The following is a 26161-nucleotide window of genomic DNA, read 5'->3' on the forward strand; positions in this document are numbered from 1 at the left end:
TGTTGGATCGGGACGGCGTCGTTTTTGATCTGGTCTTCGTCGTTCTCGGAGTCGACGACGGAGACTGGCTGGTAGAACTCGGCGGCGGGTGCATCGTCGTCGTCGTCGATGTTGGTGTCAGAATCGCTTCCGTTCTGGTAATCTGTGACTTGGATGACGTCAGGCGGAGCTGTGGCGTTCATCGTCGTCGTTCCAACTTCCAGCGGTGAAGAGAACAAAAAATCTGAGAAGAGTGAAAGCGTTTTGGGGGAAATAGACCGGAAACAAAGCCTCTTTTCCTTTTCCCCATTACAGTGAGTAACAGATGCTCTTAGGCTCAGATCTGAACCAGATCCTCTCAACTAAAATGACTTGAATGGGACTGCCCTCACTGAACCAACTTTTATATCCATACGTAGATATATAATTCGGTGGAACAAACTACAAAGCAAAGGGAAAGAGAAGAAGAGATGAATATTTGGTTTCTAAGTTTTCGTGATTTTGCAGATTCACGGCGGTAATGAAAAAATGAAAGAGAACCGACACAACTTTTCGTATCGATTCCCACAGACGGCACCAAATGTTGATGCACAAAACCGGAGGTCTTGGAACAACGTAAATCCGACCGTGAATCTGCAAGTAATGTAAATGACACAAGATGTATCGTGGTTCACCCCAAGGTTTGGGCTACGTCCACATTGAATATGTATTTCTCTGAGAGTATTTGTGAGAGAATGAGCTCTGTAAATGAAGAGCTTTGAGAGGGGGTGAGAGGCTTAGGGTTTGTGAGGGTGAGGAGGCCCTTTTATAGAATAAGGGCTCCTCCCCTAATTACATATTTGCCAATTCCTTTATTACATAATTACATTTAAGTCCCTCGAGTATTTATACGAGGTCTAAATACGAGGCCCTAAATATGGTATAAACAGAGGGGGCCAATGGGCCATAGGTCAAATATAGTCATTTGACAAAAAATCATCTCCAACGAAGGTCATAGACCAAACATAATTGATTATTTTAATTAAATTATATGATTAATTAAATTAAATTATCATATTAAAATAAGGTTTTTAGGCATATTTTGAATGTCATTTCTCCCCAAATGAATAAGCCTTCAGATTTTTTTTTTATATAATCTCAATCATTTTTTGGATATGATTTCAAGTGACACGTGTCGCTAACTTGAGTAACTATTCATATTTCTTATCTTTATGCAATTTCAATAAATTTTTGGATAGGATTTCGAGTGACACATGTCGCTAAAGTAACCAACTCTCCAAATTTCTTATCTTTATGTAATCTTAATAATTTTTCGGATAGAATTTCGAGTGCTACGTGTTGAGATGTAATTGGTTATGTAAATTTTAGATATGATTCTTATCCACGTGACACTTCTTATCTTCAGCTTTTAATGTTGTAGGAATGATGTAGGTATTTATAGGAAAAAAAATTAGAATTTTTTTTTAAATTCGTCCAAAAAAAAAATTCAAATTCTAATGGTAACCTGACGGCAGCATGACGTTAGCTAGTCGGCATCACGTTGACGCTAGGTAACTGTTAGCATTCAAATGGGTTGAGTTGGAGGGTTGGCAAAATGTCAAGCTTGACATTCTAGAGCTGGAGGGCTGACAAAATATCAAGCTTGATATTTTGGCGCTGAAGGGCTGGCTGGAAATGGCCAGGCCGGTAGCCTGATTTGGGGGTTTAGGCCTGATGAGGCCTACAAGTCCTTTGGCCCAGCCCTCGATTGAAGACGATTTTCGTGTTATTTTGAATTATTTTTAATCCTATGACCATTTGGCCTGATCAATTGGAAATGACCTAAGTGCGGCCAAAATACTACCCTAAAGAAAAACGAACACGCGTACGACTCCCTTACTTTGCCGCGAAGTCCACCAATCACACCAAAATAACAGAAAAATTTGTCCGACCTTGGTTAATATCGTAAAAATCCGAAAAAAAAACAATATTCTAATTTTCCATTGGTCACAAATATCACTTAATTTACAGGCTGCAATATAATTAATGAATTTTTTTTAATTTTCTGAAAGCTTCTTGCTTGTTTGCCAATCTCAGAAATATAACTGCGACTTTCAGCTCCGACTTGGGAGACTGGGAGCTATCGGAGCTCCAGAGATTAACAATTCTGATTAATTATTACTTTGGAGTTTCGACGATTGTTTGAGTTGCCGCTAATTTTGGAGGAGTAACGTACCGATTTTCTGTTTTGTTTCGTTACCGTGCGCCTAACAGAGAAGAAAGCTACATCCAAGCTTCTTCATTTTCTGATCAAGTTGGGAGCTTTCTCAGGAAAATTCGGAGTTTCTCAGGAAATTTGAAGGTTTTGGGAAATGGGTTTTCGTGAATTTGATGTGAATCGAAAACCCATTGGTGGAATTTTGGAATTGAAGTGATTGGTTTGGTATTTGGGGCATGTAATGGGGAGATTTCTTGGCGGGTTTGTGTTGCCTCTGCTGCTGCTAGCAGGTAAAAAATTAAAATGCAAATGCCTTTGTTTTTTTTTTTTTTGCCAATGTTTTCGTAGAAATTTAATTGCAACTCAAAAAGCTACCATCTTTTTTCTTGCAGCTGCTATTATCAACTGGAGCGTCCTCTCTCTGGTCAATTTGATAGCGTTTCTTCTTATTCTATTTAATGCACCGAAACTAGGTAAGCTAACTGCTCTGTGTGAATTTTCCAGCTTGGTTTCAACGTTTCGAATGAATTTAGGTAGACATGGTACCAAGTGAAAATGTTCTTGTGAGATACTAGGAAACTATGTGCAAAATGTGCTTATGGATTACTAATTTCTTGTTAGTGAGTTGACATGTAAATGATGTAATTCCTCATATGCAACGGGTTTTCTTGATATGACTATGTTAGCTACATGAGACTAGCTAAAGTTTTGACTTTGCCCGAAAACAATGTGAATTGTGAAAGAGTGTTTCAGGTCACAATCACTTAGTTAAGTTCATACTGCACATTGACTGTTGCACGAGGTGCATTGACTCACCAGTCCATAAATCCAATCATGTGCCTCAGTTATTTCATGAACGTGATAGCACGATTCTGCAGTATTCTTTCTTTTGTTTTCGTTGTCACAGATGGTTATTGTGTGTTTATGTATAAGGACAGAGAAACATATTATGCGGTTATAGATTCCATAATAATATCTTGAGTCGGAAGTTTGACTACGGTTTAAAATATAATTGTCATGATTCCTTTTTCAATGCATCTATGAGGGTCAGATTTGGTTGTCCTGAGTAGCTATGTCCACCCACATAGATGCCAAATTTATGCATAAATTCTGTGAACTTCTTTTAGACAATAAAGGAACATGAATTTTTGGGCTCAATGTCGAACCTTGGGTTGGGTTCATGCAAAATTTGGTGTTATCAATGCAATTTATGAGACAAAAGATAAATGTTTTCATATTTTTATGCTGCTTCTTATTATCCTAAATGCTGGAATTACTTATATAATTAACTTTACTTCTTCTGACAGTGTTTTTCTTTTTGTAGGATTTCATTTTGGAAGGCGGCTTTTATTGACATGGATCATTGTTATATTTTCTTTATTTGTTATTTTTTCTCAAGTGATATATCTTGTTATATGGGCTATTGAGGGAAATAAATGGAGCGGAGTGGATGCTTGGTGGGCAAATCTTATTGGATTCATGATGTATGAATTTGCTTTTGCTTCTACTTTAATATCACATCGCTTTATTACATACACATACGTTTATACAGTGTTTTGTGTGTGCTTTTGCAGATTGCAGTCATGGAAATCTCCTCTCGTGCTATACTTTTTACTCTTACAACTATCAGTAGTTGCTGTTGCTTTAGCTGATTTGTATGGAAACAGATTTGGTCTTGTTTCATCATGTGATTCATGTTGGGGTCATTTCTCATCAGCCATTGAACGACTAATTTGTAAGTAATTAATTACCCGGATTTATTTTTTTTCTCTTTGGTTTTAATGTATGATTTGTCCTTTCAACCCATATAACATTAAATACATAAAGAAATCCAATTGTAATGTGTAAAGCTTGGATATGGTTCTTGTTATGCATTTTATTTTCTTCTTGGGACGATGTTCTTGCAAATTTTAAAAGATGCTTTTAGCAGTTAATTTGTTCACCTTATTAATCTTATTTTAAAATGCCATATACATGCCCGTGTGTAATCATCAGTTATCAGTTGGTTAAGTTGATCATATCAGAATTAATCATACAAAAGTAACAAGTGATTTGGATCATTTCTTTGTTCCTTCTGGAAGGTTCTCATCTTAGAGTTGCTGCCTTGTTGCTGTTGCCTGCCATTCAGTTGGTTGTTGGAATTAGCCGTCCTTCATGGGTTTCTCTACCCTTTTTTATTGGGAGCTGCAGTGGTCTTGTGGATTGGTCTTTGTCAAGTAATTTTCTAGGACTTTTCAGGTGATTTCCTTGTAATCCATCATTCGTCACTGGATGATATTGTTGCCTCTCTCTCTCTCTCTCTCTCCCTCTCTCTCTCAATCACACACACACACACACACACACACTATCTGTCTATATATCTATCTATGTACACATCTGCTTTAGTTAGTTTCGCTTCTGTTGCTCATGGTTGCATCTATGGGTTTGAAGGTGGTGGAAGCCTTTTCACTTGTATGCAGGTTTCAACATTGTCTTGCTTTATGCGTATCAGCTCCCTGTGGAGTTTCCAGATATGTTACGATGGGTAGCTGAGTTCATTGGTCTGTTCAAAATAACTTTACATTCGGACTGGACTGAATTTTGTTCATGCTGCTCTCTTTTACTTTTCTACATCATGGTATGGATATGTTTTATGTCTTCTACAAATTCAACACAGTGTATGTAGTAGGATACTTAAAAACCATTGATTTCAGCTTATCTACAGTAGGTTCTGCAGGTTTGATAATGTAATAATTATTTCCTGGGTGATACTGTTACATTATTCAAGTTAATCTGACCATAAAATATTTAAAAATTTGTGTATGAAAGTGTAAACTATAGTTCAAAGTTGTGATATGGCTAAAGTGTGTGATATGTGCGCCAATCCCATATTACTTATCAAATGTGTATGTCGTCCGTGGTACTTTATTGCATAAGTGCTTCAGTGCTTACCTGTTGTGGTTTCTCTTTTACATTTTCTCCCTTCTAATGCAGCTATCCTGCGTTAAATGTGATCTAGAGGAAATGGATTTTATTTTATCCATGAAAGAAAATAACTTGACGGAGCAACTTCTTCCCTCGAAGCATTCATTTTTTATTCGTGAATCTAGGTAATATTCTTGGATGTTGTAACATCTTGTCATCTGGTTCACAGTGTGCCGTCTCCTTTAATCATTGCCTTGAATGCGTATAAGTTAACTATTTGATTTTGTTCTAAGTTCTAACATAGAGGGAGGAAGACCTTCTGTATTCCTACTCTAAGTCCATATCTTTGATCTTGCTGAAGCAGAGTTTTGAATAGAACATGATATGTAGCAGGATAAGTACATGCAAGACCATTTGTTGGATATAAGATCAGAACATGATAGGTTGGGCTCATTTAACATATAGAAAGTTTGGAGTGAATCTGACTAAAGCTGCAACCTATCAGAGGCCAGTAATTTTTAAAGAACATGGGAGATGAAATTAGAGTAATCCAAGTCAACAAATTCTTGGAGTTCAGTTTCTTAGAATCTTCCCCCAGTAAATAAATGAAAAAGAGCCTGTAGTTTTCTGGTAGCACATTAAACAAGGTCAAGATCAAAAGATTTTGCAGGGTCGACCCTTCATCAGCCTACAATTTTTTTTTCTTCACTTTTTTCTTGTGAAAGAACTGAGATTGACATTGTCAGAAAGATTGTGATGATAACCCATCAGTCAACATCACATTGTTGACATGTTGCAGATGATGTTTATCCATGTTTATGTCCCCCCCGCCAAAAGTGACTTCGTGCAGATTGGCTTGACATTGCTGTTTCCCTTAAGCACTAGATCTCTGTTTGGATTCTGTTTTTCTTAAGCTTTAAATGATTAGCATCTAGATATATCTTTAGTTGATCCTTGAGGCCAAGTTTCACAGACACTCTAGGATATACCTGGCATAAAATACTTTGCAACTAATAAAAAAATATCTCCTTATTTGTTCTGATGATTTGTTTGCCTTCAATTATTGCATAACTAAATTTTTTTTGCTGGATCTAGTGTAACTGGTTACTTTTCTCTGTTGGAACCTTCATAATTGTCAGTGTGTTTGCTTGCAGCTTAAGTAATTGTTTATTGTTTTCAGATCTGGTGTAAGGCATACCAATGTTTTTTTGACTGGAGCAGTTTTCCGGACCTTTAGTATCAACTTCTTCACATATGGTTTCCCAGTATGTATTCCTATACTCTCTTCTTCTTGACTGAACAACATCATGGTGTTTATTGAGGCTGAATTGACCCATGCATGCCATCTTTTTGAAGGTGAAGATGAGGCAGTTGTGAATTTAAGTGCTTGATTTTAATGTGTGGGGCATTGGGTATCTACTTAATTCGAACCATCATCTAGGGATCTTACTTGCCATACCAAAGTGTTCATTTAGGTTTTATGTTTTTCCAATCCAGTGAGAACAAGTTTCTCGTTACTTGCTATTTTTTGGTTTCCAAAAATAAACTCATTGTAACAATATGGATATGCTCTTTTTTTTCTACTAAAGTTTTGGACTTGGAAACTTAAGATAAAGTATTTATTTTATTAAATTAAGATTAACTGGAAATTTAAAATGTTTAGGTAGATGAAGCGGCCAGGTAGGAAATTAAGTGGCTAACACTGGACAGAAGTAGCTCAAAAATATTAAAATACATTTACTTAATAGGAGATATTTCATAACCTCATATGAGTAGGACAATGGAAGGTATGATGATGAACTGATGATTATACAAATACATCATTGTAGTCTTTTTCATGCACCAATTGCTATTTGGTAGTTTTGCAATAATTTCATCTCTCTTTTTTCTTATTCAAATGATTGAGTTCTTTAGCTTGAGTTGGTGAGTGACTTGTTTAGGGTTTGTATAATAAGGTTTTGCAGAGGCCATGTAAGGTAGAGTTTGGGAGGAAAACTGGGTTGTGACATTTTGTTAACTTATGAGTTTCCGGTTTTTCATTTAATTGCATCTGGCTGAAATTGTTGTTCTAAGATCTATATTCTTTTCAGTCTATATTAATTGCCTTTGATGGTGAATTTGACAGGTTTCCTTGTTTGCTCTTTCATTTTGGAGTTTTCATTTTGCAAGTATATGTGCATTTTTGCTACTTGCATATGTTGGCTACATCATATATGCCTTCCCTTCCTTATTCCGTTTGCATCGACTGAATGGGCTGCTGCTTGTCTTCATTCTCTTGTGGGCTGCTAGCACGTATATTTTCAATGTAGCATTTGCATTCTTGAATCGGAAAATCGGGAAGGTAGTACTCCCTCTCTGGTGATGTTTCATGTCTGAATTTAACAGAAAATGACTGGAAGTTAACTATTTTGATTACATGGTCAGAACATGGACATATGGGAGATGATTGGGTTGTGGCATTATCCCATACCTGGATTCTTTCTGCTTGCACAATTTTGTCTTGGAATACTGGTTGCCTTGGGTAATCTTGTGAACAACTCGGTTTTCCTTTGCTTGTCTGATGAGGATGGACAACCTTCAAATGACAACAGTACTGTAGAAGGTATTGAGATACAATATGAAACCAATTGATTGAATAACTAGTAGCTCTTGTTGTTTCTTCTATGTGGTAGTGGGGGGTTGCTAGATGGCTCTGCTTAGGTTAAGTTATATGTTTGTCTAGTCTTTTTGTCCACACTTGTGCAGATTTTGTTCCAGTGATTTTACTTAAGTTACGCATATACTTAGGTCGTTTCTAATTATATCCTGTTATATCCTTTATCATAGGCGAGGGAGAGACCAAAGTATTGATAGTGGCCACAATTGCTTGGGGACTGCGCAAAAGTTCCCGAGCTATCATGCTGGCACTGATATTTCTAATTGCCATGAAACCTGGTTTCATCCATGCTGTATATGGTATGTATCAAATCAGTATCTAATTTACTTGGTTATTAGTTCTTGAAATTTACTGTTAGCAACTTAGCATGATGCCTTTTGTTCAGTCTTATTTCTTTATCTAGTAATGATGAAATTAATGCTTAAATTACAACATACTACAGTTTTCTAATTAGTTTTATGTTTTGACTTGTGATTCAGTGATATTCTTTTTGATATATCTTTTGAGCCACAACATTAACAGAAAGATGCGCCAGTCTTTGATTCTCCTATGTGAGGTTCACTTTGCACTATTGTATATCATTCAGATTAATCCGATCTCTGATACTTTGGAGAAAAAAGGCACTTTGAGTGCAGAAATCTTATCACAATTAGGTATGTAACTGTTTTCTCATATGAGACTTTTATTATGCTTTATGTCAGAAACTGCTGCCAAAAGAAAAATTAAATGTCTAGTGATATTATCTTTTCTGGAAATGATGCAGGTCTTCTTCAACATGAAAGCTCGTGGGACTTTTTGCAAATAGCTTTGCTTGCTTGCTTCTGTGCAATTCATAACCATGGTTTTGAAATGCTATTTTCGTTCTCAGCAATTGTGCAGCATACACCTAGCCGTCCATTTGGTTTCAGCATTTTGAAAGCTGGTCTGAATAAATCAGTTTTGCTGTCAGTGTATGCCTCCTCAGCCATTCAGTACAGCCATGATAATCCTTCTTATGGTAACATTTCATCCTTGATATATTTATTTATTATTTTCATGAATGTGGCCAATCTGGTCTCTTGACAATTGCAGAGTAAATTTGAAATTTGGTCTGAACCTTCTCATTTACTCTCAAGTGATAATCTAGTGAATGCTTAGTCAGAGTGATGTAGATGGTGTTAAATGAATTACCATAAGAAAGAAAATGTGAAATGAATGATTCATTAGTTTGAGTTGGGTCTTAGATTAGATTGCAGTTGAAGTTGGGTTTTTAGAAATCAGTCCCTGATTTCTCTTATGCGTACTTAATCCATGCGATTGTGCACACGAAGAAAAAAAACGTTTACTCAAATTGCAGGGTCCACTAGAAATAGAGTTATTTGATAACATAGTTTGGGATGCTAGTGCTACAAATGCGTGTATGGTGAAGTATGTAATGAATATTTGATGAAATGGAACAGATCCAATAAAACTTCTCAAAACCATACATTGTTGGTTTCCTTCTCAAAAGTCTATGTATTTGGTTTTATAAATCAACCTTGTATTTTAGGACCATCTAAAGCAGACATTTTTCTACTACTTCTAGTGTTCTCTTTAATTACTGTTGACATTGATATTTTCTGATTTGTTTTCTCTTTCCAGAGAGAAGAATTGCATTATTCCTCGGTGCAATTGGGCAGAAGTTTTTATCTGTGTACCGATCATGTGGAACCTACATTGCCTTTCTGACAATTCTCCTTACTGTATACTTGGTGAGACCCAACTATATATCATTTGGGTACATATTCCTTCTCCTTGTTTGGATCATTGGAAGACAACTTGTCGAGAGAACAAAAAAGCGCCTTTGGTTCCCATTGAAAGCATATGCAATTGTGGTGTTTATCTTTATCTATAGCTTGAGCAGTTTCCCGAGCATTGAGCTGTGGTTGTCCAAGTTCATAGACCTTTACTTTTATCTAGGTTATGACTCAGAAGCTTCATCTTTGCAAAATGTTTGGGAATCCCTAGCAGTCTTGATTGTGATGCAACTTTATAGCTATGAGAGAAGGCAGAGCAGGTATAACAGGTCAGATGATGCCCATGTGTTGGAATTTGGAGTGCTTGGGTTTGTAAAGCGGTTTGTCATTTGGCACAGCAACAAGATCTTGTTTATTGCATTATTCTATGCATCTTTATCTCCAATAAGTGCCTTTGGCTTCTTTTATCTCCTTGGCCTCGTCATCTGTTCATCTTTACCTAAAGCTTCACATTTCCCATCTAAATCATTCTTGGTTTACACAGGATTTCTAGTAACAACTGAGTACCTTTTTCAGATGTGGGGTAGACAGGCTGCAATGTTTCCTGGACAAAAGCACTCTTATATTTCCCTTTTTTTGGGTTTCCGTGTATTTAAACCGGGATTTTGGGGTCTAGAATCTGGCTTGAGAGGAAAAGTTCTGGTGATTGCTGCATGCACTCTTCAATATAATGTTTTTCGCTGGCTGGAAAAGATGCCAAGTACTATCCTAAACAAAGGAAAGTGGGAAGAGCCTTGTCCATTGTTTGTCTCAGCAGAAGATGCCGATGCCAATATTAATGGCTCCATCCCAAGTGAGGATAACAAGCAATCAACAGATTCCGAAGCGATTTCAGTGAAACGAGAAGGGGCTAGGAGCCAATCATGGCCCTTTTTTATCCCTAGTTCATCGCAGTTGCCTAACCATGTGTCCCCTAAAGCAGGAGATTCTGAGGGTAGTAGCAGTAACAAATATTCATTTGGGTACATTTGGGGCAGCACCAAGGAGAGTCATAAGTGGAACAAGAAGCGGATTCTTGCCTTGAGAAAGGAGAGATTTGACATACAGAAGCTTATCGCAAAAATCTATTTGAAATTCTGGATGGAGAATATGTTTAACCTCTTTGGTCTTGAGATAAACATGATTGCATTGCTTCTGGCAAGCTTTGCTTTATTGAATGCCATTTCTATGGTATACATTGCGTTACTTGCTACATGTATTATTTTGAATCGGCATATTATACGTAAACTATGGCCCATATTAGTTTTCCTGTTTGCATCCATTCTCATCCTCGAGTACTTTGCCATCTGGAGGAGTCTGTGGTCTCTAAGTCAGCCTGATGAGACTAATGCACATTGCCATGATTGCTGGAAAAGCTCAGCCATGTATTTCAGTTACTGCAAGTACTGCTGGTTAGGTAATATTCTCTTAGCCATCCGAGGCATACACACACAGGCGTGCACACTACACACAAATATACACATGCATGAGCACACAGAAACACTATTTTTATTTTCTTTTCTGAACACTATCCTTTCAAAGGGATATATGCTTTCTGAGATACTAAATTTATTTAGTTTCTTTGCTGAATTGGAGAGTGTTGCAGAAAATTGATATGGATTATTACTCCATTGGTGTTCAAGTTTCAAGACAATTTTTTTTTTGTCTGACCTTATATCTTGTTTCCTTTTATATTTCAGTTGTTATGTAGATCAATTCATTCCCTTTAAATTATTAACAATATACCACTTATGCTAGGACTTATTGTTGATGATCCGCGAATGCTTATCAGCTACTTTGCTGTCTTCATGCTTGCTTGTTTTAAACTTCGTGCTGATAATTTGTCCGGATTCTCGGTGTCATCAACTTACCGTCAAGTGATATCTCAACGTAATAATTTATTTGTGTGGAGAGACCTCTCTTTCGAAACCAAAAGCATGTGGACCTTCTTTGACTACCTGAGGCTTTACTGCTACTGCCATCTATTGGATCTTGTGCTAGCATTGGTGTTGATTACTGGAACTATTGAGTATGACATTCTGCACCTTGGTTATCTTGCTTTTGCGCTGGTTTTCTTTCGGGGGAGACTTGAAATACTAAAGAAGAGGAACAAGATATTTAAGTTCTTGCGCATATACAACTTTGCTCTTATCGTTCTTTCTCTTGCATACCAATCTCCTTTCGTGGGGGAGTTCTGTGCTGGAAAGTGTGAGACCGTAGATTACGTATTTGAGATGATTGGATTTTATAAGTATGATTATGGGTTTCGGATTACTGCAAGATCAGCTCTCGTTGAAATTATCATTTTTATGCTGGTATCACTTCAGTCCTATATGTTCTCCTCCCCAGAGTTTGATTATGTTTCTCGATATCTTGAAGCCGAGCAAATTGGTGCAATTGTGCGTGAGCAAGAAAAGAAAGCTGCATGGAAAACTGCACAGTTAAAACATATTCGTGAATCTGAGGAGAAGAAACACCAGCGTAACCTGCAAGTGGAGAAAATGAAGTCAGAGATGCTCAACCTGCAAATCCAGCTCCACAGCATGAATTCAGTTACTAATTGCGGTGACTCTCCTGCAGTCAGTGAAGGCCTAAGAAGGAGGAGTACTTCTCTTAACTCGAACAACGATCGGGGGACCTCTGACAAAGAAGGATTACAACTGAAAAAGGAACAGATACTTAGAGAGGATTCATTATATCCCTTTGAATTGCATGAATCTCCTGCACCAGTGAATGTGGAAACCCCAATAGTGATGGAGTCTGCGAGAGATTCAATAGAATCTCTTAACTGTGAGATCACTGAAGTTGACGATGATGTTGCTGATGGCATATTTTTCACTTCTTCAGAAAAGAAGGACAAAGTTAAAGGGAAAGCAAAGGAAAGCCCACTAATATCTGCAGTTCATCTGCTAGGTGATGGTGTTTCCCAGGTACAGTCGATTGGAAATCAGGCAGTTAACAACCTTGTAAGCTTTTTGAACATTGATCATGAGTTTGACGTCAGCGAGCACTCTTCTGTTGAGGATGGGGTATATGATGAAATGGAGAGCCAGAAAGTTAAGGTGTCCTTTAACCGTTCATCTTCCGTTCGGTCCGACATGAGTTCTGATGCAACAAGTCTGCAGTTAGGAAGGATCCTCCGTCACATATGGTCCCAAATGCGATCTAACAATGATATTGTGTGTTATTGTTGTTTTATCCTTGTCTTTTTATGGAACTTCAGTTTGCTTTCTATGGTGTATCTGGCAGCTTTATTCTTGTACGCACTATGTGTAAATTCTGGTCCAAGTTACATCTTCTGGGTTGTTATGCTGATTTACACTGAAGTCTATATTTTGCTTCAGTATCTGTACCAGATTATCATCCAGCACTGGGCTTTCAGTGTTGCTTCAGACTTGCTTCGCGAGTGGGGATTTCCTGAACATAAAATCACATCTTCTTTTGTGGTCAGTTCATTACCTCTCTTTCTTGTCTACTTATTTACCCTCTTACAGAGCTCTATAACCGCAAAAGATGGTGAGTGGATGTCGTCTACAGACTTCGACTTCTATAGGAGGAGTGCTTTCCATGGGAAAGAGATTCCTGTCAGTTATAGCTGGAATCAGAAAATAAAGAAGTTGCTGCAAATAATGGAAAATGCAATAAAATCAATAATCAGAAGCTTCTTTAGGTACTGGAATTCACTGACACAGGGAGCAGATTCCCCTCCTTACTTTATTCAGGTGTCTATGGATGTGCGCTCATGGCCAGAGGACGGGATTCAGCCAGAAAAGATTGAGTCTGGAGTAAATCAATTGCTTAAAATCATTCATGATGAAAGATGCAAGGAGAAAACCCCTAATCTATGCCCTTTTGCTAGCAGGGTGCAGGTCCAAAGCATTGAAAGGAGTCAAGAACATGCAAATGTAGCCTTGGTTGTTTTTGAGGTGGTATATGCCTCCCCCGTGACAGAGTGTGGCAATTCAATAGAATGGTACAAGTCGCTTACTCCAGCAGCTGATGTGGCGAAGGAAATTCTTAAAGCACAAGATGCTGGGTTTGTTGAAGAAATAGGATTTCCATACCCTATACTCTCTGTTATTGGAGGAGGCAAGAGGGACATTGATCTGTATGCATATGTATTTGGTGCCGATCTGACTGTTTTCTTTTTAGTCGCCATGTTCTACCAATCCGTCATAAAAAATAAAAGTGAGTTTCTTGATGTGTATCAGCTTGAAGATCAGTTTCCGAAAGAGTTTGTATTCATCTTAATGGTTAGTTATTTTTTCATCATCTTCTGTCATGCTTAGTGAAAAATCAAGTACTTTAAGATCTATTGCAAAAAGCATGGAGTTACAAGTTTGAAGTTAAATAACTCACCCTTTGTTCTTGGTTTATACCGAAGCTATGGTGGAGGAATTCATTGCACTGTTTCTTTTTCGGTCCACGAATTTATATAATTTATTATGGTTAATAAGACTGAAATGTATAATGTTATCTAAATTGCTAAAAGGTTAAGTGATTTTTTGTGCAGATTATCTTTTTCTTGATTGTGCTTGACCGCATAATCTATCTCTGTTCATTTGCCACCGGAAAAGTGATTTTCTATCTTTTCAACCTCATCCTCTTCACATATTCAGTAACAGAGTATGCTTGGAACATGGAGCCTTTCCACCAACATGCTGGAGGATTAGCACTCCGTGCTATATTTCTTGCAAAAGCAGTTTCTTTAGCACTGCAGGCTATACAACTCCGACATGGAATTCCTCATAAAAGCACTTTGTACCGGCAGTTTTTGACTAGTGAGATTTCAAGAATTAATTATTTGGGATATCGACTATATCGCGCTCTGCCTTTCCTTTATGAACTGAGATGTGCACTTGACTGGTCATGCACAACCACATCTTTGACCATGTATGATTGGCTGAAAGTAAGTTTCTTAATCTATCTGTAGCATTCCGTCATACTTAATCTTGCATAAAAGATAAAACTTCAACTTTCAAAACTATGCACTGAATCATCACTGGAGTGCCATCAGTTATCGTTACTGTCTTCGTTTATTGATATTGCTATCATTGTTGAAATATGAATAATTTATACAGAAACCTAAAAGAGTGGGATCACATTGTGTGTTGAAATTAATGGGATGGTTAGATTCGAAAGAACCACCACAGCTAGTCTATCTTATTCTCCCTGCAATACCTTCGTCAGAACATCATTTGATTGCTTATAGTGTAAATATATGTATATTTTCTGAATACATGAACATTTGCTTGTTGTTTCTGTAACTGACTGGCTTTCTATTTAGCTGGAGGACATACATGCAAGCTTGTACCTTGTCAAATGTGATGCAGTCTTGAATAGAGCAACGCACAAACAAGGAGATAAGCAAACGAAAATGACCAAATGTTGCAACGGGATATGTCTGTTTTTCATATTGATTTGTGTTATTTGGGCTCCAATGCTGGTAAGTAATGTTCACCCACGGATACTGATTACCAATTTGTATCATGAGTTCATAAAGTAATTGGTTTTGCTCAGTCTTAGGCGATCTGGCACACACAAACAAGTAGACATGCTGACCTGTGCTTTAATATTAAGTTTACTTTTCGAGTAGAAGAAACAGTTGGTTGCTTTTCTGAATCATGCATCAAAAACTCCTTTGCTCCTTACAGATGTACAGCAGTGGTAACCCGACGAACATTGAAAATCCCATCAAAGATGCCAGTGTTCAGGTTGACATAAAGACAGCGAGTGGAAGATTGACCCTATATCAAACCACCCTTTGTGAAAAGTTCCAATGGGACAAACTCGACTCTGATGTTAATCTCGATCCTGAAGGTTATCTGGATACCTATAATAAGAAAGACGTCCAGTTGATATGTTGCGAATCTGATGCTAGTACTTTGTGGCTTATCCCCGATGTAGTTCAAACCAGATTCATTCGGTCCCTTGATTGGGACCCCAACATGGCTATATCTTTTACTTGGGTACTTTCCAGGGACAGACCCAAGGGCAAGGAAACTGTGAAATATGAAAGAAGTTTGGAGTCTCAGGATCTTCCAAAACAGTCAGATGTCCAAAAGGTTCTCAATGGCTCCCAAAACAGCTTTAGGATATACAACATTTATCCAAGATACTTCCGTGTCACTGGTTCTGGTGATGTCAGACTGTTGGAATTAGAGGTACCCTTTCTCGCGCATGTATGTTTTACTAACTCGAGTACCATATCTGCATGTCAGTTCTTTCAGTTGTGTTTCTGCAGTAATTTGTATAGCAGTTATTTGTTAAAACTACTGAATACGATTTACAGGATAAGTTCGTTAGCGCAGACCTTGTTCTGAATCGCTCAAATTATGAGTGGTGGTCCTTCCACGACATCAATTCATCAGATGTCAATGGATGTGGAGGTTTGACAGGACCGATGGCCATCATCGTATCTGAGGAAACACCGCCACGTAAGTTTACCAAAAGCATCACGTGTCATTTCATATCTTCGTTTTCTCTTGGCTAAAATTGCTTTTGTTCTTCATTTTCGGGTGATATTCAGAGGGTATTCTCGGTGACACCCTGAGCAAGTTCAGCATTTGGGGTCTATACATAACATTTGTTCTTGCTGTTGGCCGCTTTATCAGACTTCAATGCTCTGACTTACGAATGAGAATCCCCTATGAGAACCTTCCTTCCTGTGATAGGTAAAGCCAACTTAATAAAAATTTAGAAGCGTTTTTATTAGAAGCACGTTGAAATCATTAATAACCCGGAATCACTTAGAAGTGCTTTTAGCCATTCTAGAAGCACTTCCGAACAGGCCCTTGCTCGGTTGGTCTGACATGGGTTTTGTATGATATCTTTTTATGTACAGGTTGATAGCCATCTGTGAAGATATATATGCTGCAAGAGCAGAGGGTGAGCTTGGAGTTGAAGAGGTCTTATACTGGACGCTGGTGAAGATTTACAGGTCACCACACATGCTGCTCGAATACACGAAACCGGATTAGTTCTCCTCCATCTAGGTTTAAATTGCTCACATTAGGTTTCACTAACACCCGTTATAGAAGGAATGCAGAACAAATTCTTTTTCCGGCCATCGAAAACGCCGGCATTCGTGCTGTTTCTTCTTCATTTTTTAACATAGGTTTAGGATGGATATTTGAAAAGGATATTGATTTGTCATGTATGTATAGTTCAATACAAGTTCAAGTAAAAAAACCAGTGTGTGTGTTTCAAGAACAAGATTTTACAGTAAATTTACATCTCCTCGTTTGCACGTATACATTAAAGTTCTTCAAAATGTGAAAATTTAAAATGAAATTTTTGGAATATTATATGACCGTTTGTCGGTATTTAAATGATATCTTAGAAATATCAATGAAATTTGTTAATTTTAACCGAAATTTCTCCGCTATAGGGTAAACTTCACCTCACTTGCAAAATCTTTTTCTGATTTTCCAATATTTCCGGTATCGAATAAATTTCAAATACTAATCGATGCAGATTGCTGAGCAACAAGTACACATGTGATACTTGTGGAAGATTACTTGGCCCTAGAAGAACAACAAGAACGATTAAGAAATTAAACGAAGAGTAACAGTATTTTGGTCATCTTAATTAACTAATATTTTAAATTATCGAAAACAAAACATAACAAAACATCTGTTTTTTATTTATTCCATTTCAGTGCACCACTTGCCTTCCTCGTCCACCTTCGGGGCTCTCATTGCCTTTGTATTATTGCTACCTGCATCGTAGAAGGCAATATTAGTTGTGGCTAGACATCACATCGAATTTGAACGTTCCTAATTAGTTATTTTTCATGTTGCGCCTTATAGATTATTTTTGCAAAATATTAGCCAAATCAGAAATATTTAAGACATCTAATTGAGTTCAAAGAAATTGACAAACACTGTGTTCTAAAAAAAATAACATCGAACTTTCATCTTGACAATTAAGTAGGCAATTGTTTGAAATTTAAGTGAATTTTTGCTAGGGTTTCTATGAATCGAGATTTACAAAATTGATAGTTTGGATTGTTGAAGATGAAAGTTTAGTCCAACCAACAATTAGTCCCTTTTTTTTGTTGAAAAAAGAAAAGAAAAGAAAATCTCTTTCCTTAAAGGGGATGTAAGTGAAATGTTTTAGGTTTGAATCTTATGGATGACAAATTTGATACTAAATTAGGTTGCCCATTGTATGGCTTAGCCGAACTAGATTCGAATCTCGTGGATGGCGAATTCGATACTAAATTAGATTGTCCATTGTATGGCTTTGTCGAACTTCCCTTCCTCTTAGTGTAAAAATATCGATTATGTGGCTTTGCCAAACTCTCCCTTCCCTTAATGTAAAAATATCGGTATACTCATAAAAAAATTACCTGAACCGAGAATAACGAGTACGATCAAGAGGCTGATGAGTGACAATGCTTTGGCAGCCATCTTAAACTTGCATATGAAAATTTTAAGAAAAACGCACGTACAATTAGCTATTTACTTGTCATTGTCATTCTTATAACTTTGGGAGGCAGATTCTCTACCCTTCCACTTCTCGTGCTCTTCTGTTTTGTGTGGTTACGGTTAAGCCACGTCAATATTTTATATATATTTTTTATAGAGATAATAAGACAAAAAGGAATAGTAATATAAAATTTTGACGTGGCTTAACCGTGACCACACAAACAGGAGGGAAGTGGGAGGGCAGAGAATCTGCCTCCATAACTTTGTATTTATAGGATTGGAGGATGGGGTATTGTTAGAATATATTTAATTACTTCAGAGTCATTTCCGTATTGCATATTATAAGAATATAATTTCCAATTGTAACAAGTACGTAATTTTAGATAGACAAGAATGATTGTGCACAATATTGCTTAATCCTAAGTTTTTCATAGTTCATAAGGAAATATTAAGCAAAGATACAATATTTGCTTCAAATTAAGTTAAAAATAAACGTTGATTGGCTAATTCTTGACAAATCAAGTATAAAACATTATACACATAATAATTTGTATAAAAAGAAAAAAATCTATATAAATGTCAAATTGTGATTTGTTTAGAAGATTCGTGAATCAAATTGTTAAGAGAAATGGGCCAAATATATTTTTTACATTAGGATTTATCCTTCCTTTTATTAGAAGCACGTTGAAATCTTCGATAGCCCAGGATCACATTTAGAAGCGCTTTTAGCCATTCAAGAAGCACTTCCGAACAGGCCCCTACATGCTCGGTTGGTCTTTCCATAAGTTTTGTATGATATTTTTGGTGTGTAGGTTGATATCCATTTGTGAAGATATATATGCTGCAAGAGCAGAGGGTGAGCTTGGAGTTGAAGAGGTCATATACTGAACACCGGTGAAGATTTACAGGTCAACACACATGCTGCTCGAATACACGAAACCGGCCACGGAAAACGCCGGCAGTCATGCCTGTTCTTCATTTTCAGCATCGCCTAATCGCAGATGGCTTAGTGGTTACATGTACTCAATGCATTATTTCAAAAGTGATTTTGATTTGGCATGTACAAGAGTCACATCCCGACCCGGGGTCCATCACATCCCGGACTCAACTCTGTCTGTTTTGGACCCCGACCACGCCCTCACGGTTTTGTTTCTAAACGTGAACTCACACGAGAACTTTTCAATGAGTCACCCATCATAGGATTGTTCTCACACAAACTCGCTTAACTTCGGAATTCCGATGAAACCCGAAGCCAGTGAGCTTCCAAAAGACCTCGTGCTAAGTAGAGATAAGAATATACATATAAAGCTTACAAGATTCTCACCCCTGGACGATGTGAGATCTTACAATCCAACCCCCTTAAGAGCCCGACGTCCTCGTCAGCACACTTCCGGCCAGGGATTGGCTCTGATACCAAACTGACACATCCCGACCCAAATCGAGGCGTGACAGCTAGCATGTCTCGATTTGGATCGGGGTGTGTCAACAAGTTCGAGACAAAAAGCCATACAAATTTTCCAGTAGACTTTTGTTACTTCTCCTTGTAAAACAAAGACTTGAATCTCTTGAAACGAAAAACAAAACACGAAAAATTCTAAAAACCGAATAGCATTTCGACTGATTTTCCTACATAAAACAGCACCAAAGTAACAAAACGAGATGGAAACACAACCAAATACAACTCTGCGAGTATCAATTTTCGAATCCTTATCAGAAACAGACCCAAGACATCTATCCGAACAAACTAGCGGCTAAGTACAACAAAAATCCAGCGTGCGTATGGCTGGAGTAGTACATCAGACATCATTTCTACACAAAGCAAAACCTCCCAACAAGCTTTTCGCCGGCAGTCTTTCAACATGAGCTACTCGAAATCTTCTTCACCAGTGATATCAGCACTCTTATCCTCATTCTTTGTCATTTTAATTTTTTTGCGGACGCTATCAGAGCCCCTTTTACTGAAGATCTCAGGAACGGTGTCTTCCATTACCTTTGGGGGTGCGAAGTCGAAATCTGAAGCGGATAAGCCTTCATACTTACGGTTTTGTTTTAAAAATGCTGCCATCTCATTTCTGGATCTGAGTCTTTTTCCCTTGGGTGTAATATAATACGTATCCAGTTTGGAATAATCTTTTCTAGCCACCAAATGTCTCCTGAAACCTTCCGGGGTCTTCGGAAGATCAGGCTTATCAATGACCCAGGTCCTGCTAGCACTGTACTCAATATCGGCAGCATCGTCACAAGTCACACCAGATTTTTTGTTGCAATAAAAGGGTTCCGTGCTGATTTTGCTCCTGATTTCCTCGTACTCTTCTTCAGAATGAATCACTCTCCATTTCTTGCATTGGTCACACTGCGCAGCATATACATCAATCGAACTTTTCGCTACATTTGGTTTCTGTCAAGAGAATCCGAATGGGTGTAGCACATTCAATGATTTAGTCATCCAAATCACAAGCATTTCATCAAACTACTCACGTAAACGAAATTCAAAATCCTAAAAGAAGAATGCGTACCAGATAGCATACAATTATAAGAAGAACACTACAGAAAGAGCGCAAGTTTGTTTGTTCAATGTATCGCAACCCCAGTTCAATGCTATGCGAAGCCTAAGGATTCCCGGTATGAGCAAACATCTATGATTCATGTCATTGTGCGATAATCGAAGTTATTCCAAACTGAACTTCTTAAAAATCTCTCTGAGCTACATAATTTCAACACCATTTATGCTGTGAAGACAACAACGTATTGCTTACCACTTCCAGTGAAGTGAAGAAGCACATTTTAACACAAAAAATACGGGCACGCTTTTAAAATGTTACAAAATTTATTAAGATGATAACCCCTCTTTGCTAATTATTATCAATGAAACATTAATTGGGTCAATTAGCATTCAATCCCACGTCCATAATTCTATCCTTGCTAATTTTTTTACATTTTACTGACATGAAAAATTAATGTGACTTTGGCACTGTTCTAAAAACCCCCCATCTGCCGCCGCCTAGGAATTAGGCGGCTGACCACTGTCCCGATTAATGCTTAGGCGTTTGAAAATTAAGAAATGACACCTAGACTTGCTGAGGCGCCCGCCTAGACCGCCAAGGCACCTGCCTAGCCCGTCCAGACCAGCCTAGACACCTGGCTAGGTTGATACTCACTTAGATAGAAAATAGATAACTTTCCTTTTGCATTTTATTATTTCTAAATTGGAAGAGACTTATTAAACACTGAAATAAACAAACATTATATGTTTGCCCCCCATGTTTTCATTACGTTCCAATACTTCATAATATATATGTCATTCTATTTTCTAGTTTATGATGAAATTATATATATTTTAAGTATAAACAGACGCTTATTTACACGAAATATAATAAATTTACTTAAATCAGCCTAATCCGCCAGCTGCTAGGCCCAGCCCGCCGCCCGACTAGCACCTCGTCTTTTAGAACCCTGGAATTTGGTCAATTAGCATTAAATCCTCAGTTACTTATTCCCTAAAATCTCAAAAACCCAATTTCAATGAGCAATTCCCATTGACATGCGGAGCCTTTACATTATGTTTGGACAAGAGAAATAAACTTAAAATTTTGATAAAAGTCAGAATTTGTAAATTAGCATGCACTAATTCCCTTGTTTGGATTCATAAACATAAAAATTTAAAATTTCTGTGTGGAAAAAAAACTTGGGATTTGGGACCTCCAATTCCCAAGTTTAAATTCCATGTAAATATGTGTCATTTCTCAATTTCTATGATTGAGAGCTTAAATATAACAAATTATGTATTCAATTTCTGTCATTTTAAAATTTCTTAATAATCTTAAATTTCTTGGAGTGTTACTACCTCAATTTCGAAAGATTCTCTATCCGCGTTCCGACTTCCGAGAAAAATAAAATTAAAGCACAAATTAATCTGGAAATGCAATCACAGTGAGCTGGAATTCGTTCAAGTTTACGTTTTTTCAGCTCCCAAATTACTAAGAAAATTGAAATATAAGAACCCCTTAATTTTCTTTTCAGTTTCATTTTCCCGGCAACCAAACGGACCACAATTTTCAAATTTCACCGGTAACAAACGAAAATCAGATGAGATATTGACGAAAGTGAAAATATTGGATTGAAGCGACTCTATCCGTACCTTGGACGACGACGTTTTGGGGGTTTGGCCGTCCATTTCGCCCTTTTCCGGCCCCTGAAAAATTATCTTCCTTTTCCGAATCCCGCCAAAGCAGCCGAAGGAGGAGGATGACACCGTATGTGCTCTATTCGGATCCGCCGTTTATTACTCTAAAAAAACAAAAATTTTAAAAAAAAATCCACCATTTATATTTGGACCAAAATGACGTTTTTACCCTTCAAATGTCTAATATCTTGTATTAATAACTAAAAATTTTAAATTTGTCCAAAAACAAAAAAAATATATATTAATAATTCAATGAATTATGAAAAATTCAGCATAAAAAAAATGCTGAGCTCATATTAAATCATTGATATTTACAAGGTAATTATAATTTGATTCCCTCGCAATTTTATTATTTTTTCATAATTCATTTCTTTTGTAAATACACAAGCATCAAAAAATGATTTGCCTCGTTTGCTAGAATTTATTTCTATTTTTACTACAGGTAATAATCTAGACAGTTTGAGATAGACTTTATAGAGATTATTTTCCAAAAAGAAATGTAAGAAATTGTTTTATCCTTAGATAATCATTTTCTTAAATGGGAGTGCTCACCACCATACTTATCATCGTTAGATTAGTTTAATTTTGAGATATAATGGATAAACACAAATTTCAAAATTTAAACTTATCGAATACTGATAAATAGGGTAATGACCATAAATAAACGCTTTCCTAAACTGTATAGGTGTAGAGATTCCCTTTAATTATTCAGGTGTTACATTTTCTTAATTTTTTTTCCATAGGTAATTAATGCAATTTAATCATAGAATCTGGATAGATATGGATATGAAAAATGACAATGATGTTTACTTTCCAAATTTGTCTTTGCTTATGCTTACTCTAAATTAACTTCATTTGGTCCCTCAAAACCTAACATTTTAATCATCCCTATTTAGCATTAATTTTGTTCTAGTGCATGTACCTAATTATAACATTGATGTTAAAGGTGGATATGCCCTTCTACAAAATGTTGTGATATCCACATATCCTATTTTATTTCTTATATATTTTTTAATTTTTGGTTGTCGGATGTGGATATGCATTTCTACAAAAGGGTGTGATATCCACATATTCTATTTTACTTCTCACATATCTTTTTAATTTTTGGTTGTCGGATCAGATAAATTGAAGAAGATCAACATACATAAATTATCAAGGGGTATGTGAAAAGTAAAATGAGGTGTGTGAATAACACGTCCCTTCTACAAATAGTGCAAATCCAAGCCATCCATTAAACCAAAACCAAAGACTATTAAGATGTTTGTTCATGCAATACAATTTAATTCGTAAAATCATGAATCAGAAAGTCATAAATAAGGAAGAGAAGGAATCGGTACGTGCTCAACTACTTTCTAATTAATATATTCATGAATTTCATGCATTAAATTAAAGATTGTAATGTAAAATCTGCACATCTTTTTATTATGTATTAGTAAATGTAGAGAAAGCCAAGAATTCACATTAATTGAATGACTGGATTTAGTGCATCTCAAGGTTGAGTTGAAAAACGAGTGTGTGAAAATCGCTATCCTAATTGATACGAGGGTCTATACATTATATTATTCTTTCTATACAAAAAGCCAAAATTAGGCCTAAAGTGCAAAGCAAGGGACCAATTTTATTTTGTTATGTGGCTCTTCCATGCTAAACCATCCCCAAAAACCCCAGACACTGACTCGGTGCGGAAGCTCACTCTCTTACCCCCCCTCCCCTCTCCTCTCTCTCCCCTAGCCACTCCCCTCCACGCCCACAACTTTGCTCGCCCGGTACGTTTCTCTTCAATTTGGGTCTAAAAATCCAAATTTTTTTTTCATATTGCTGCATATGTTTAAGATTTTGCACCCACTGGGATCAAATTTTTGTGGGTTTTGTGAAATGGGAGTCGAGTTTCTGATGTTTTTGGAGAAATGGGTTGGTATTTCAACAGTTGGACTTGTGTGGCTGCATGCGTTATTGGATTTTAGCTGGGTTGCGCTTAATCTGTTTGTTTTCCAACTTTCCTACGATTTAGTGCTTCTAGGAGATGTTCTTTTTGTGCATATTTGTTCTCGCTTAGTAGCTCAGAGGTATGAAATTCGGTAGTATTTCGTGTTAATTTTTAATTGAACTTGAAGACTAAGGAATGCATACATGTCTTGATATTTGTAATTATTTCCTTGATACATCGAAGAATTTAATTTTTAGTGATTGTCTGTGAAATAAATGTTTGAGAATATGGTTGTACATTTTTTCTTTTGACAATTTTTTGATGTTGTTTTTGTTAAAATTTTCAGCTTTGGTCATTTTTTTTGGTATATTTATTTGTTTTGTTGGTTGGGTTGTGTAGGGTTAATTGATGTTGGTTGGGTTGTTCTTAGTATGAAAAAATGGTCAACAGTGGTACCGGAAAAGGCGAAGGGACATCCTTAGGAAAAGGCAGTAAGAACAAGAGAAAAGCTGGCCCTGCCCCGCAGAATGCAACTAACCCTGGTTCGCCCCTCACCGTAACCCCTCAGAGCGAATTACCTTCAGAGGAATGTAGAAAATTGAGTGACAAGGTTTTAGCTCAGGCGGGGGTGGTTCAGCCAGAAGAAGTGGAAGTGGGAGCTTTTGAGTGTGCAGATTGGGATGACCCAATTGCTTGCCAGCTTGAAGAACTACTACTGTCTTATTTGCAAGCAATTTTCCGGAGTGCTATTAAGCAGGTTGCTGAACATGGGTACAGTGAGGAGGTTGCTGAAAAGGCTGTTTCGAGAGGCGGCCTTTACATTGGCGGTAAAGACCCTCTAGCAAATATTGTTAGTGATACCCTGAAATTTCTTAAGAAAGAAAAAGATATTGATGCTTCAAATGATCAGTTTGTTAATTTGCAGCACCTGGTGGAATACACAATGCTAGAAATGATCAGTGTGGTTAGGGAGATAAGGCTATCCTTATCAGTTGCGGAAGCAATGTGGTGGCTGTTGATATGTGACTTAAACATTTTGCTAGCCTGCACGTCGGAAGGAGATCCATTTAGTGCTCTTGGTTCTGAAGAATCCGCTGATTCGTCTTCTCCCCAATTAAGCTCAGAGGCAAATAGCTCTGAAACCATTCTTCCAAATCCCAATGAAGCAAATTCCTCAAAGCCACTGCCTGCCTATGCTCAAAGCAATCCTCCTGAAACACTCAAATTTGGAAGTTTCCGTATACATTCCAACAGCACACATTCTCATGCACCTGAAGAGGTAACCCCTGCGAAAGATAGTTTGTCATCTATGCTAGATAGTCTGGAAAAATGCTTAGGATTCACTGGAAAGAATTAGCAGCACTTCGTAAGAAAGAATTAGCAGCACTTCGTAAGAAGTCCTTCCATACGGATCGAAATTACAGCGCTTATGGGAAAAAAGGAGGCTTCAAATCAGGGAAAGTCACGATTGGTGGTTTTGTTCTGGAGAAGAGGCTAAAGCCTCCATCTGAAATTCCCGGAGGACGAGAAACAGTTGCATCCTCAAAGTTGAGTGCTGAAGCTGGATCCACCATCCCTTCTTCAGATGGAAGACATAGTGCTTCAACCAAGATTTCATCTGCTTCACTAGCAACAGGTGGCACAATAACATTACCTATATCTTACTTGCGATCCGCAGATCCCAATCTTTCCCAGAAGTCTTGTTTGGAAAACAAATCTAGACCTAAGGCCAAGACCCCGGTTGGCACCTCTCCATCCCCCAAGACTCATGATTGCTGTGCTGGCTTGCCATGTGATGACAAGTCTCTAGGAAAGAATATCCCAAAAGATGAGATCGATGAGCTGTTTTTGAAGGTAGCTCCTCGGCTAAAGGATCTTGTTCCTCTTGATTACCGTGCTGGCATCCCATATGATAAGTCTCTAGGAAAGTATGTCGCACAAGATGAGAAGGATGAGCTGATTTTAAAACTAGTACCTCGGCTGGAGGAGCTGCAGAATGAACTAGAAAGCTGGACTAATTGGGCCAACGAGAAGATTATGCAGGTTTCTCGTAGGCTTAGTAAGGAACAACCTGAACTTAAAATACTGAGACAAGAGAAGGCAGAAGCAGAGAAATTTAAAAAAGAGAA

At 37.3% G+C, this 26161-nt stretch overlaps 2 protein-coding genes and 1 pseudogene across 4 annotated transcripts; 2 read left to right on the forward strand and 1 right to left on the reverse strand.

The window, feature by feature from the left end:
• The first annotated feature begins 1999 nt into the window (after positions 1-1999).
• Positions 2000-16743, forward strand: LOC103432466 (piezo-type mechanosensitive ion channel homolog). Of its 3 annotated transcripts, none has more exons than XM_008370664.4 (21): positions 2000-2466; positions 2569-2649; positions 3501-3660; positions 3751-3911; positions 4258-4414; positions 4607-4793; positions 5150-5265; positions 6261-6345; positions 7206-7421; positions 7505-7682; positions 7907-8035; positions 8216-8389; positions 8500-8733; positions 9357-10907; positions 11249-13743; positions 14004-14399; positions 14778-14936; positions 15145-15654; positions 15783-15927; positions 16020-16164; positions 16335-16743. In XM_008370664.4, the coding sequence occupies exons 1-21, from the start codon at positions 2418-2420 to the stop codon at positions 16468-16470; spliced, it is 7464 nt and encodes a 2487-aa protein (XP_008368886.3). In that variant the 5' UTR covers positions 2000-2417; the 3' UTR covers positions 16471-16743. The 3 variants fall into 3 exon arrangements, with proteins under 3 accessions (XP_008368886.3, XP_070675529.1, XP_070675530.1); XM_070819428.1 differs by having other exon boundaries at positions 2008-2466; positions 15145-15672; XM_070819429.1 differs by having other exon boundaries at positions 2063-2466; positions 4636-4793; positions 15145-15672.
• A 2771-nt stretch (positions 16744-19514) lies between these two features.
• On the reverse strand, positions 19515-22224 carry LOC103432467 (methyl-CpG-binding domain-containing protein 4-like). Its single transcript, XM_008370665.4, has 2 exons — positions 22061-22224; positions 19515-20320 (listed from the first exon to the last, which is right to left on the reverse strand). Exons 1-2 carry the CDS (start codon positions 22094-22096, stop codon positions 19787-19789), a joined length of 570 nt encoding a protein of 189 aa, XP_008368887.1. The 5' UTR covers positions 22097-22224; the 3' UTR covers positions 19515-19786.
• A 1518-nt stretch (positions 22225-23742) lies between these two features.
• Positions 23743-26161, forward strand: part of LOC103424574 (putative E3 ubiquitin-protein ligase RF298) — a 3863-nt pseudogene continuing 1444 nt past the window's right edge.

This window comes from Malus domestica, chromosome 03 (genome assembly GCF_042453785.1).
Source record: "Malus domestica chromosome 03, GDT2T_hap1".
In the NCBI taxonomy this organism is placed as follows: Eukaryota; Viridiplantae; Streptophyta; class Magnoliopsida; order Rosales; family Rosaceae; genus Malus; species Malus domestica.